A 13906-nucleotide genomic window follows, 5' to 3' on the forward strand; every position below is an offset into this window, starting at 1 on the left:
CAACATTCACATCACCAGATTTCTCTGTGTAAGCAACTCACATGCGTCCCAAGAAAAGAAATAACAATCCAAAGTCTGAACAGTGCCTATGAGAGAAAGTACAGCAACAGTAGTAGAGTAGCACAATCCTTGGTGCAGGAAATGAGGACAAGCTGAAATGCAGCAGGTGAGGGTGTAGAAACAAAGGAAGATAAACTGCTCACCTTTGAAAGGCCTCAGGTAGTCAAGAATCTCCAGAGAAATACCCTCACCTCCACTGCAAACCCTTAAATGAGGTCTGAGAAGTGGGGTATCCTGGCTCCACCCCTTCTGGTCACTCAGATTGTACTGCATACACCTGAGCTCCCCTGGGTTGGCTCTGCCTTCCCACCAGGTGCTCCATCACTGGCTCATCAGGCCATGGCTTAGCATTTCTGCTACACTGCCTCAAAAATTAATAGGGTTAGTTGATTGTATGTGAACACAACACAACTCCTCATTGATGGAGACTGTTCTGTCAGCTTCACTGGGAACTTAATTGGGCTTTGCAAGGAAGATTTTTCTCACTGATTGGAAGGGAGGAAGTAGGGAGGACAGGGAATATTCAAATCATTGATACGTTACCAGCAGCTGATTAAATACAAAACCTCCAATTCTTCAGCATCACAGACTTCAGATAAGTAACTGATTACATCTATGCTGAAAACAAAACAAAAAAGCCCCACACGACCAAATCCTTCTCTGTAGGTTAGAAATACACTCATGATGTAAATCACTGATTTTCAGCAGCTCTAACCAATTCTGGCTGTATGGAGCAGCTCTTTCTTTCTACCAGTATCGCAAAATGCAGGAGGCTGAAGAGGAAACAAAAGTTAAACCAAACCATTTAAAAATTCTCGTACTGTGACAATTTTATTTCATTTTGATCAGAACTACATGCTTGCTACCACTAGGAACACACAGTCCTTTTTTTCCTTTCCCTCTTTTTAACCTATATTAAATGCCGACCTAAAGCTTGCTGTGCCTTGGAGATCTGGCTCAGGAGTTAACTGCATGAATTTTTATTTAAATAGATAAGCACTTAAGTTTGAAAATTAGACAAATACAAGTGAACAGGAAAATTAAATACAAAATCAGTTCATACAAATATGTCTTATTCTAAGCACTAAATCCTGTTAATCAGCTCAGATCTTTTAAAAAATTCATAAAATACTTATGAAACATTATTTACAAAATATATAAATAAATCCTAGGGCACTTTTAAATTAACCAGTACAACAATAAAAAAAGTCACCTTTTTGTACTGTGTGTACTAAAAACGTTCTTGTTTATTGATCGTATCCCAGTTGGCAGTATAAAACATTTGTTCACTTACATTAAAATGGGTTCAAATAGAAGTAAGGAAGGTATTGGTTTCAAAAGAAAACAAAACAATATTATAAATGCTTAAAATCAACGAGGCTTCTTAATGTTCTTCCCTGCACAGTTTTGCAGTCATTTTTAGAAGTCCCTTCTACAGTATTTGTCTTGTGAACAGGTCATCTCAAAATAGCAGAGACAAAGTTTTAGCAGAAGAAAATACTCAGTATGTTGCTCACACTTCACAAAGACCTTTTACCAGGAGGGAGAGGACAGCGAACGGAATGTCAGTGGCCAGCACAAGCCTTTACAACATTTAACTTAAGAGGCAGCATTTATAGAACTAATCACAGACTATACACATCCTGCACTGAACAGCAATCAAAAGGACTGGAAAATATACAGTTAGGAAAACAAGAGACCAATGGTTTTCCATTACCTTTGATAAAATTAATGCTTTTCTCCTTGTCTTTTTTTTTTTTTTTAACCAGCATCAACACCACCAACAACTACAACTACCTTTTCCATTAACATAACATATGCCAGATAACTACTGTACGTGAGAAATGTACAATAAAAGGAGAGAAACCACTGAATTTCCTATGCAGACACATGAAAATATAAAGCCATACAGATTCCAAAGTGCCATGAATACCAAAATTCAAGTGATGGTTTATAGCATGTACAAAAGAAACTAAATGGAACTTGCTCTACGGGTTGCAGAGCCCTTCAGCTACATCTTCAGTTTCCCCTTTGGCTGCTTTGGCGAGAATTTCCATCCACTTCAGCTGCAGCTCTTCATCTTCTGCACTGAAATATATAGTTTGCTGAGACTGGCAGAGCTTAAAAACGTGCTTCACTTCAAACTTCTCACCAGAACCTGGAAAACTGACTTCGTATCCCGGCAGAGGAATAGGACGTGGACCCCGTCCATCCTAAAAGAAGAGGAAAGGGAAAATGTAAAATTCCTGCAATGAAATCTACTTGAAGACTTGAATACAGGCCCAGCAGTGTGGTTATTGGGGATTTTCATGTAACTCTACATAACCTACACATTTGCTTTCACTGAAAGCCATTTCATTAGGTATAGGCAATTGTGTCCAGCTCCAAATAGCCACACGCAGCCTCTCTGGATCCTGTGGGACATTAAAGTTTGTTTAAAGGCTGAGAAGTACACAGAACTGGACACTGAGAGCCACGATGGCAACTACCAGGGAAGAGACTGGAAATAAAAGAGAATTTCAAATTTCAAATCAATCAGCGAATCTTCTCAGCAGGTCTTGGGTTATTTATGACCCCTGTCAGGGTTGCAAAGGAAAGTCAAAGCTCAGATATTCTGCCATCCTTTAAAAGCCAGATCAACTCACAGATGTAGGAAGCAATAAAGCTCTCCAACAGTCACATGCTGAGCATAAAGCAACTCCTCTGCTAACCTGCATGCAGGTAGAGAGCAAGCGGCTTGTTTCACATGATGCCAGCACCTCCAATATTAGATCCCAAAACTGAAGTCCAAACCAGACAGATCCCAAGCACTTGTAAGGAGACGTCTTCTTGCAGCTACGTGTGTAGCAGCCTACTCAGTGTCTGCATCAGAGCTGACAACGTTCTCCTGCTTCCCATACTGAATACAGATGATTTAGTACATCTACAAGGGAGCCAGAGCCTTGAGAACAATAGCAATTAAAAATCTGATTTTCTAACACTCAGTCTTAAAGTAATGCACGTCTCACAACTGCTCACATCAATGCAAACAAAGACCTGCATGTGCAAGATCCATTAAATCAGGAAGCCTGTATTAATTTATTTACCTACTATTCCTTATTGTTACACAGAAATGTCAGGACCACATACTTGAAGACCATGCATTTTTCTTAGGGAGTTATAAAGCACAAATTTCACTTGGATCAAGCTCCTGGCTATGCCAGATTCCTGCTCCACATTTCTCCACAATTAATTACTTCTCTAACTAGCTGTGCTTCCTTAACTCTACATTTCTAAATGACACACAAGTTAGCATCAGAGCCTTGGAGCCAGCTGTCCAGCAATGGGAGCAGAATGAGAAGCTCCAGTCAGGATCTGTGGAAAGAGCCCGATTTCAGTAAAACCAGCCATCCCTAAGCTTGAGGTGGATTGTGCTTACAAGCAAACTCCTATAATTCTACTTGGATAAACATGACGAGCAGCTGCACAAATCCAGTCTCGGTCTGAGGACAGATAAAATTGGTATGATTTCCATACCTAAATAAACTGTGAATTTTATCCTCATGCATAAAGCCCTGTACAAAACTTAAACTGTGAATACCCAAGAGATATATTCATTCTCTTGGAACAAGCGTATAAAGCAAAGGAACACAGCTCTTGCTGTTTTAAAGCCTGGGAGTCATTCTGCTATTTGCATGAAATCCCTTCCACAGCACACAGCGTGAATGCTGTCAGGGCCATCATCAATGTACCAGGAGTTCTAGACTGGGTTTGGTTTATCCCTCCTTCCCAAGAGGCATCTTTCACAAATGCTCCTATGGTCATGCTTCACTTGATCTGTATTTCGAGACCTTTAATATCACTGTTGCCAATAGTATTTCCAAAAGGCATCTCTTTTGGAAGCTGTATTTCTCATGTATTTTGTATAAATTCAGACTAGTAGGAACATTGGGTTAATATTAAGTACTCACTTCATAACATCATAACATCAGTTGGATGCTGAAGGGAAGATGAAGAAAGTATGTGAATAGGAACAGCAGTCCTTTGAAGAAAGGAGTCATTGATGTTGTTTATAGTCTCAGCCTGTACTGATGATGTCTGATAGTAAATCCAGTCTTGGTTGTAGAATGTAAAACAGATTAACCTTGTCCTGTATGCTTTCCTATTGAGTGATATATCACACAGCTGAAATAGCTGAGGACACTAACCACTATATTCAACCATCATAAGATTGACAATCAAATGACAAAGGCACCCTTTCCTCTAAAATAAGGGATCTTACTAATAATATCAAAAAAGACTCAAGATCAAATTTGGCAGGACACGGAACAAAGAACACGGCATATGAAGCACAGAACTTTCTCCAGCTTCTGACCACGGCTTTGCATGACTAGCAGAAGAGGGTCTGGGGGATTGAGCATCTTTCTGCCTGTGCTAAATATATCTGTTTTATGTCCCTTGGGTTATTACTTATGCTGTCCTGAGACAATCAGCTGAGCACTAGGAGAAATTCTCTTTCTAGGTCATACCATGTAAGAGATGTTGCATTCCTGCAACTTCTAAATCCAGTCACCTTTAGATGAAACACACTGCTCCTGGGTGAGGAAAGGCAAAGAGTTTAAACCCTTCTCTTCCTGTTCTCACCCTCCTTGCCCAAACTTGCCTTCTAAGTTAGGATGAATTAATGTGTCCAACAAAAACATGAGAGGTCTGAGCATGGATTTATCTTAATATCTGCTACAGCCAGGACACTGATTCTTGGCCTTGACAATAGGCCTCATATCAATATTTAATGCTCTCCAAGGAGCAAAAGACATTCTGGCTCAGGGTGCATGGGATACAGGGCTTGCACTGATGCTTTGCTGATGTATAATTTTGACACCAACTCAAAAGTTTCACAGTAAATCTCTTCTCTCTGCTTTGCTTTTTAAAGCTTTTTTTGTTTCCCCTGACTGACTCCACAGAGATCCAAAGATTGGTTTTGTTGCATTAGTTTTAGCATTTTGTCTGAGGTGGTTTGCCTTTTCAACTTGTCATTTCAGTCAAGCATCTCCTGTTGACTGGAAGGGAACCCAAGCAGCTCACAGCTTGTGGGATAAGTTTATTCAGAATACCATGTTCATTTCTGTTGTTGCAACCAAGTCAAACACTTTGACCTATTTCTCAGCTTAACTTATGCTTTTTTTTTTTTCTGTATGAAAGCCTTTATGAACGTCACTTCACCTGGCTAATTCCTTGCAGATACAGAACGAGAGGTTCAGTCTTGGGGATGGTCACCCACATTTTGTACCAAGTCTTCCCTTTTTCAAGGAACTGGAGGTAGCTGCTGAAGAGGCTGTTTTCAGGTGCCAATAAGCTTTGCTTCTGGAGAAAGAAAAAAAGAGAGCTGCTTCAATCATTTATGCAGAGTAAAAATACTTAGAATACCTAGTTTTCCAGAGTCAAACAACACTGAAAGACAAATGCTGGACAGACCATAGCTGAAACAAAGTCTAATCACCATTATATACCATCAAGAAATAGCAGAATTCCATGTAATAGAGGCAGATGCTGAACTGCCGTTCCCAGTGGATGGGAAGTTAAATTTCACTTCTACAAAGGAAATTGAGAACGGCAATTAAGATGACACAGCCAGTTTCTTGCTTAGCAAAGTAGACTGAAGGGTGATTTCAAATTAATGAAAAATGTGCCTCAGCATGAGTGAGTCTCCTCTGTATGTAAAGGATGGTGTTGCTGCAAGTCTGTACAGAATACAGTTTTAGTATCACTGATAAAGGAGCATGAGCCTAGAAATAAGAAATAACGATTGTTTGGAACCCACGCTATAGAGTGCCAATCTTCCACAACCCACTTTCATAATCCACTTCACTGCACAGCCAACAGTGATCACTTTTTACATATCTGAAACAAGTATTTTGGGAAAGGAGAGAGCAAAAAGAAAGCTGGTGCCTCTCTACATTGTAGAATTACTGTGTAGACAATGTATTTGGTTCATTCTTTCAGAAGCAGTGCACCAAGTGCTCTGTGCTTGTTTTACATTACTGTTGCAAGAGAGATGAGAAATATCTGGAATTTGGGATAAAAACTGTATGCAAATACTTGTGTTTCTGTCATTTACATCTTCTCAGAACTGGGATTAACAGACACTCGAGGCATAAACCAAATCAGAGAGCACCATTGGCAAAAAAAAAGAATTTTCTGTCTTTTGATAGAAAAATTCCTTTTCACATCAGACTTTGCACAGAAGTCTCCCAAGGATTTCTGCTAATAACATTTGAAAAGCAGCAGTCTTCTCAGCTGCTATTAGATTTGTTAAGAAAGTTTCATGTAAATAGGAGGGAAAGAAAAAGCCTGCCTCTGATCTTTCTTTTCTATATCCACATTCTCTTGCATTTTACTTGATCCTCTGAAGACTTAGCACAAGGCTAGAAGCACGAGCGTATAAAGGAAAAATGAATGTTTCTCCCTGGGTTTTCATAGCTTTCTGCTGTAATCTGCTTTCTGAAGTAAAGCCATAGGTCACATTTCACTGGTTTGCTTTTTGGCTTTTCAGATTAACGTAGCTCACTGCTGGGTAGGTGTAGGTTTTCACTTCACTGGCAAACAGCTCCACTGAAACAGTACTGGAAAATTTATCGTTAGATACCACAGACTATATTGAGGCATATTAAGTGCACTTTGTCTGTAGGCACAGCTATTTCAACATGAAGGTTCTGATGCTGTAAAACTCTGAATACAGAATCTTCTCCATCTTCTCCATGTTCTGTGGAGATGTGAGTTTAGGGAAGGACAGCATGCATTTGTAGCTCTACTCCGTATTTCTGAGATTCTAGGTGTGCTGGTGGGCACAAAGCTGAAAAAGAACCTAAGTAGCAGAGTTCAATTTGGCACATGGCAGTAGTTTTCATCAGTGTAATGACCTCCGAGACATTTAGTAGCCTGGAAATAAATAGGACATTCTGGGAGGCACAGGGGCAAGGGCCAAGGTGGTTTTATTTGAGCAAGCATTCACTGCAAGAGTTCTGGATGTGCACCAATAGGTTTGTATTTCTTGCACAGGGTTTAGCTCTTTTCCATGCAGGTTGCTTCTCTTGAGGAAGTATAGCAAGGCTGAAAGGCAGTCTGGAGGCTACAAGGAGAAACTTCAAGAAAGAGGCATTTCAGATGTCATTGTAGGAAAGAAAAAAAGAAGTAAGCAAACAATCTGCTTTGTTTTTAACAAATGCATTTGAATAATAGTAATGATGGAAATAGATGCACAAGGGCAGCTAGCACACCAGACGTTTCTTAGCTAAACATCATACCTCTGCAGCTTGTCTTTTCTTCTGTTCTCCTACTGCTTCCACTCCAGGGCTGCACGGGCTTATTGGCAGCTGCAGAAAGCACTCTTTACACACTCGATTGTGACGACTATTATCTGCAAGCGGTTTGAACTCTGAGCATTTTGCACAGATCACCTGTATCGGAAGGATGGTGCTATATTAGTCATTATTAGAACGTAACCTTATTTATACTCTTAACAAACTGAATTGCAGAATGGACATTAATGAAGCAAAACCCCGAAAACTACTGTGAATATAAAATGATCAATCTACAATACTTTATTTACCTCCATTAAGAATTAATATCTTTGTGATCCCATCCCAAGAAACCCATTAAAGAAAACACGTGCCTCTTGGGCAATACTTTATAATTGAGTTAAAAAGAGCTTACGTTTACAAAGCAATTAGTGCTTTTTAATGCCAATCATAAGACAGTTTTAGAGTGAAGATGGCTGGCACCTCGTCATTAGTAGGCAGTTCAGCCTGATAGAACTAAGGCATCCATAATTACCAACAATTTTATGAACACAGCCCAATATAATATGCATTTTAATTTTTGTCTGATGCCAAATTAACAGCTTTTGATTCCAAGAGCACGCAAGGAAACATCAGTCCCATGAAATCAGTGCCTGCAAAAAGTGATGGATCTGCAGCTCTGGAACTTGCTTCCTGACTTAAATCTACTACTTGCCTTTGCACACCTGCTCCAAGGAGAAAAACTGTCCCTTGGGGTACAATACAAGGGCAGTCAGACGGATTCAACATCTATTCAGAAATTACTGTATAATAACACACCGCAAATGCCCTTCGGTTACAAGTATATATTATTATATGCTTCACTGCAAGACTGTGAGATGGTAACTGCTTTAATTCAGCAAGCGTTAAGTGAAGAGCCATTCTGCCAAGTTATATAAACAAAAGCAAGCTGGCATTTTTAGAAACATGATAGTCTTTCCTTGAGGCAATTTAACTTCTTTCATTTGCTGCTATTGCCACAGCAAAACATTACATAACCAACAACTATTTAACAATAAATTATTAATAACGTAATTCTTATAATCTCTACGTCCATAGAGGAAAATTATCATTTCCTTTCTTAAATAACACTCAGCTTTACAGAGGAGCATTTTAACCATACAGAAACACTGTACAATTTTAGCTACTAATAAAAACAGAACAAAAAATACGGAGAACTGAAAATTCCAGCTCTTTGCAAAGATGTCTCCTCTGCAGTAATTTTGCTTCGACTGCTGAGACTGAGTATTTTAAACGTCTTAGCTTTGCATTTACATCTCCTTCCAGCTGAAAATTTATCTCCGCTTCCCAAATGAATAACGGTATTTAAATAACATTATTCTGTACTTGTAACACTGGAAACATTGAACCGTGCAACTCAAGTCACAGAAGGGAGGTTTGAAGTCACATTACAGAAATCAATCTCATTCTGGCTATGGATGCCATTTCCAGGAAAATCTGAGAATTAAGCTGTCAATGAATGGCACTGGGAAAGGGCATACAGTGCCCTCCGTAACCTGGCCCTGCACTGAGCACGTAAAGCAGCACACACTACGTCACTTGGAAACAGCAGCAGATGTGTTCTTTTCTGCCCTGCTTCCGAGGCACTAAAGCAAGTGGGAAGATCTACTCTATCAACAACCTGCCACAAACAATCTATTTAGTTCCTGCACTGAAAAATAAAAATATATCTCCTATGATCTCTGCAAAAGCCTCTGTGCAATTTGAAACTTACTGCTCCACACTGCTTGCAGTGGTGCCGCCGTTTAGTGATAGAGTTAAAGCTCTCACTGCAGCTCTTGCATGCCTGCTTCTCCTTGTCCCGCTTGGACTTGGAAGATTTCCTACAGGAATCGCTCTGAAATGAAAAATAAAATTGTATGATTTAAGAAAAAATATATATATATCACAACATAACTGACAGAGCTCTCACACACAGAGCAAAGATCCTCCTTGGATTTCACAGCATTCAAGTAATTCTAGATAAGAAATAATGTTAACTCTGCTAATGGCTGAAGGCTAAGGTGGAAGTGCTCGTTCAGCCCCTGGGTGCTCCTGGTGTGGTATTACGTGACTTCTGATTGTCAGAACTAATTCTCCACGTCCAGCCCGACTGCTGACACCACTCCTACAACTTTCAGCCTCTCTGAGCCTCTGCCCTGATGTTCCTTGGGTACAGAGGAAAACAGAATCTATCTGCAGAGCTATTGCAATCAGCCCGGCTTGTAATGGGGATAAAACCACAACTAATCACTTCTAATTAGACTGAATCTTTTCATTTTCACTAAATTTACAACATCTGCTATTGCAATGTTTCAAGCTTTGGTACAAGTACATGGGATGTTTTGCAGTTCAGTTTGGTGAAGCACAGTCAGATGGGACCACTTACTCAGGAAAATCACCATACCCTCATATACTCACATATTAATTGTTCAGCAATGCAAAACGCCTGAAAATCGCAACACGCGCACAAGCAGAGCAAAGAATTTCACTTTTCTTGTAAAGAACCAGATGTAACCAGTACAACATTTAATTACAACAACTGAACAATGCCTTGGATGATTCACTGGCAAAATGTTCCCTTCAGACATTATTAGAGCTCTCCAAGTAAGACACATAATTAAAGGCAACCTGATCTTCTTTTACTGACAAAGAGCAATCTACAGAGTCATGCTTTTTATTTGTATCACAGAAGTTGGCTTGTCCTCTTCTATTTCTTACTCCAATTTTGATGATAGTGCTATTTAATTTTTTATGAGGCTGCTTTCCCTTCTAGTGACTAGAAATGGATTCCCCTTAAGTTGTTTGATCAGAACGCTGCATCACTGGCAAACATTATTTTCTGCTCCTCTTCAAAGTCAACTTTTGAACACAGAATAAAAAGTTTTTTGATTCTGTAAACAACAATTTCATCTGTGTCTACACAAACGTGAAACACTCTGGGCAATGTTCACTTACAGAAATACAAGAAGAAAACTGAAAAGCCATCCTATTAGGTTTATGTTATGGCAGGTACGTGTTGGGCTTTTATTTTAGACAGATTTTGTGCTGTAGCATACAGCAAGCTTTTGATACAAATTTTACTGATCCAGAAAGGCCCTGCATGAAGAGCTCCCTGGGTGTTCGATCCCACCCAGTGATGGCTCAGGAGCTTCATACTACCACGTACTCTTAACTACACACCATCTGAAAAGAGAGGAAATGCACTGTAATTCACAAACCCCATTGGTCAAAAGTCACTTTGCATCTGAGTCACTTATTTCTCAAATGACATTATTTACTGTTGATGTGTGTTGAAAGGGAAACTAAAGCCACCTTAGCCTAAATTGGACTCTTGATACTAACATACTTGAATAACCATTGGATTTGTCTTTCTCGATATACCCAGTTCTGTTTTGAAGCCAGTGGAAAAGAAAAACACACACGAAATCTGTTCACAGCCTGCATCTATGGCAGTTTCAGACTGGGCTGTTTTGGTCACCTATTTGCATTAAACTCTCTAAGTCTTGGCAAATGTTTTCGTTTTCCTCAGCCTTTAAAATTCTGATGGAAAAACTGGATAGGTACAACTCATGCCTAGGACTGTAATGTCTGCAAGGACAGGGTCTGTGGATGGAGCACTTAGGAAAGCAGACATCAAACCATTAGTGTGATGTGAGGAAGCAGAGAAAAAACAAGAGAGCCCACAGGAATAGCAAGAAACACAATGGGCTCAGCAGACTGCTTTCTATTCTTCATTACTTGCAATGCATTTCGCTTTGTTCCAACAGCCAGCCTCAGTGCTACACACACAACATATACACTGGCTGATGAGGTTCATAGGGGCAGATACATGAGCACCAAAGGTGTTTCCAATCTTTTTTTTCCCTCATCTGTTTACACAGTTGGCTATTTTCCAGTTACAAATCATGTTTGCAGACACCCAGAGGGGCAGAACATCATCAGGTACTTCTGGAAATGCTGAATATGTGTGAGAAATTAAAATACTTTGTGTATCTCATACTCTGCAATACAACAAAAGTATTTTGTTAGTTTCTCTATATGACTATGTCATACACGCAAGACAATCTTTCAATGGGCTGTACTTTCCTTTTGCAAACAGGAAATTTAGTATTAAGCCATATAAACTGTGCAAGCAGTGCACTACAGCAAACAAGCAGGTTATACCTTCTGCTTTGTTTTTATTGCCTGACTGTGATAACATGCACCGCTAAGGAAGCGCCAGCAGATTCTTCAATAGACTCAGCAAAACCACAGGAAGGAGGGATCAGTTTGCTGACCACCACTACCACCAAGTGGTTTGCATGTGGAAGCTGTGAAACTCCAAATGCACTTGCTCATGAAGTCACTGAAATGCTTCTTTTAAAAGGGATGTCATTAAACATTAATGTTTTCTAAAACTGCAACTCACATCTGAATTCATTGTGCTGACACAATCCATACATATAAAGGATCTAAATACACTGTCTAGATACAACTAAAATTTGTTTATCCCATAGACCAACAGAAGTCCTGGTGTGTTAAAGTACTATTTAGGCGATTTTTTTGGTAAGTAGTTACTGCCCTATAGCAACTACAGCTAAATCTAATTGTAAAATTGGCCATGAACAAATAGAAAATGCTTATTGCAAATATGAATTGTAAACAAATAATACATTGAAACAAGTACACTGATGAGTACGCTCACTTGTAATAAACTCTTGTTAGTACAGGTCAATCTGCTGACTTGTTTAACAGTGTTTCACTGATAGATCATAAACTCTACCAATAGGTCACAGCCCTGGAGAGAGATTCAGAGGAGCCTTCTAAGTAGCTCCAAGTTAATATATAATATCCTACTGTGATATAATAATCTCATCGTGTTGGTTTCTTCTTGATGTTGTTTCTGTGTTTCTCTGTAAACGTGAGCCGACCCTAAGGCTTTTCCTGAAAATCTATTGTTCTCTGAAAACACTTGAGAAGGGAGAGATATGAACAGTAAAAAAATGAATAAATAAAAAAGACCTTCAGAAATACAGAAGAAATATAGAAGAAGAAACATAAAACACCCCATGCCACCAAAGTATTAGCTTTGAATTACTTACTCCTCCAAATGCTCCACTGTCTGCTCCTGGCATCGATTCCACAGAGCTCGTACTTGCTATCTGAGGGAAACACAATGACACAGAACAACTTGAACGTGGACATCCTAGAAGTCATAATTTCACTAACAGAAGCACTGCCAACTCTCATATCTCAGGGATGTCACTCAGCTCTCTACATCTTTTCCTTGCCACGTACTAAGAGCCTCCACTCTTCTGAGATCAAGCAGTGGTAAAATGGGTTATTTTCCCTTTGGATATTTTTATACACTTAAGAATAAGAACAACAATTTTTTTCTTGAAATGCTGCAGATGAATATGAAGTGCAGAGAAACGAGCATCCCCTTTCTGCAGGAACAAAGCTACAAAGGGCTCTGAAGCTTTCTGTAAAGATATCTTCAAAAGATCACCATGACAGTAACCCTGCTGGAGACCGACTGACAATGACACTGAACAATTTCCCTCTTGACATGTGGGACTTTATTACCACCCCTCTTGTGTGTATTGTAGAAGTGTCCAAACTGACAGTCTCACTGGATTGCACTTAGGCAGACTACGTAAGAGATAAGCAGTAACTATGAAAAACAGAAAATGCACAGCGAAGAGAGAGAGAAAGGAGCAACAGGACAGACTCTTTTCAACAGGCTCTGGGTGGTGTTTGTTTTTTTTAAAGGAAATCTTAGTGAAAACAATATTACCAGGAACCGTAATTGCTGCGTATTTCTGCATAGGGATAATCTCAAGAATCAGGTCAAAATGTCAGACAGTGTCAAAGCTTTATACCTGCATCAAAGTCTGAAACTTCTGTAGGTGATTCACAGGCAAAAGATCAACCCTCAATGGCTGCATGACACTACGTAAGTCAGTAGGGAAAACAAAAGCATGTAAGGATCGCGTGCAAAGGCATGCAGCAGACACACAACTGAAATTAATCATGAGCACTGTAACATATCAAATGTACGGCCAAGGATGGGAGAAAAGCAATTTGGCAATTTTTCTACAAGCTTATTATAACCAGAGCCCCATTTCTAGTAGCTGTTACGGATCTAGCCTGGAATTTGTGAGAGCATCTGTATTTCTTGACTCTTGAGAGCAAAAAAGGAAGATTATTGTCATTTTTTCCTCTGAAGCATGCTGCCCAGTATCCTACCAAGATGATGAGGTATGTATGGTAGATGCTGCTCACAGAAGCATATTGCTACACAGAATGCTCTCAACTTGTCCAGCTTTCCTTACAGAATTACATCCAGCTCTTTTTAATTGACAGCGATTTCTGGTATGTTTAGCCTTGACATCAGTTTTCAAAGCTCGTTATCCAGATTAGATTATCTCCTAAAAATACAGGTAAGCATTCTGACATAAAAAATTAATGTGCACTATGCTCATATCACAGCCAAGAGAAAAAGCAGAACTCTGTCCTGCTTCAGCTTTATGAACGAGTAGGGTATA

The 13906-nt window shown here is 39.5% G+C and overlaps 1 protein-coding gene across 5 annotated transcripts in view; it reads right to left on the bottom strand.

The window, feature by feature from the left end:
- Positions 1-872: 872 nt before the first annotated feature.
- Positions 873-13906, bottom strand: part of FGD3 (FYVE, RhoGEF and PH domain containing 3) — a 90022-nt gene continuing 76988 nt past the window's right edge. For all 5 annotated transcript variants that reach the window (XM_032447338.1, XM_032447337.1, XM_015874822.2 and 2 more), the window contains exons 15-19: positions 12461-12520; positions 9112-9234; positions 7344-7496; positions 5263-5403; positions 873-2273 (exon numbers count right to left, since the gene is read on the bottom strand). In XM_032447338.1, coding sequence (XP_032303229.1) covers positions 2049-2273; positions 5263-5403; positions 7344-7496; positions 9112-9234; positions 12461-12520 — 702 coding nt within the window. In that variant the 3' untranslated portion in view covers positions 873-2048. The remainder of the gene's footprint in view (positions 2274-5262; positions 5404-7343; positions 7497-9111; positions 9235-12460; positions 12521-13906) is intronic.

Source organism: Coturnix japonica, chromosome 12 (genome assembly GCF_001577835.2).
Source record: "Coturnix japonica isolate 7356 chromosome 12, Coturnix japonica 2.1, whole genome shotgun sequence".
NCBI classification, from domain to species: Eukaryota; Metazoa; Chordata; class Aves; order Galliformes; family Phasianidae; genus Coturnix; species Coturnix japonica.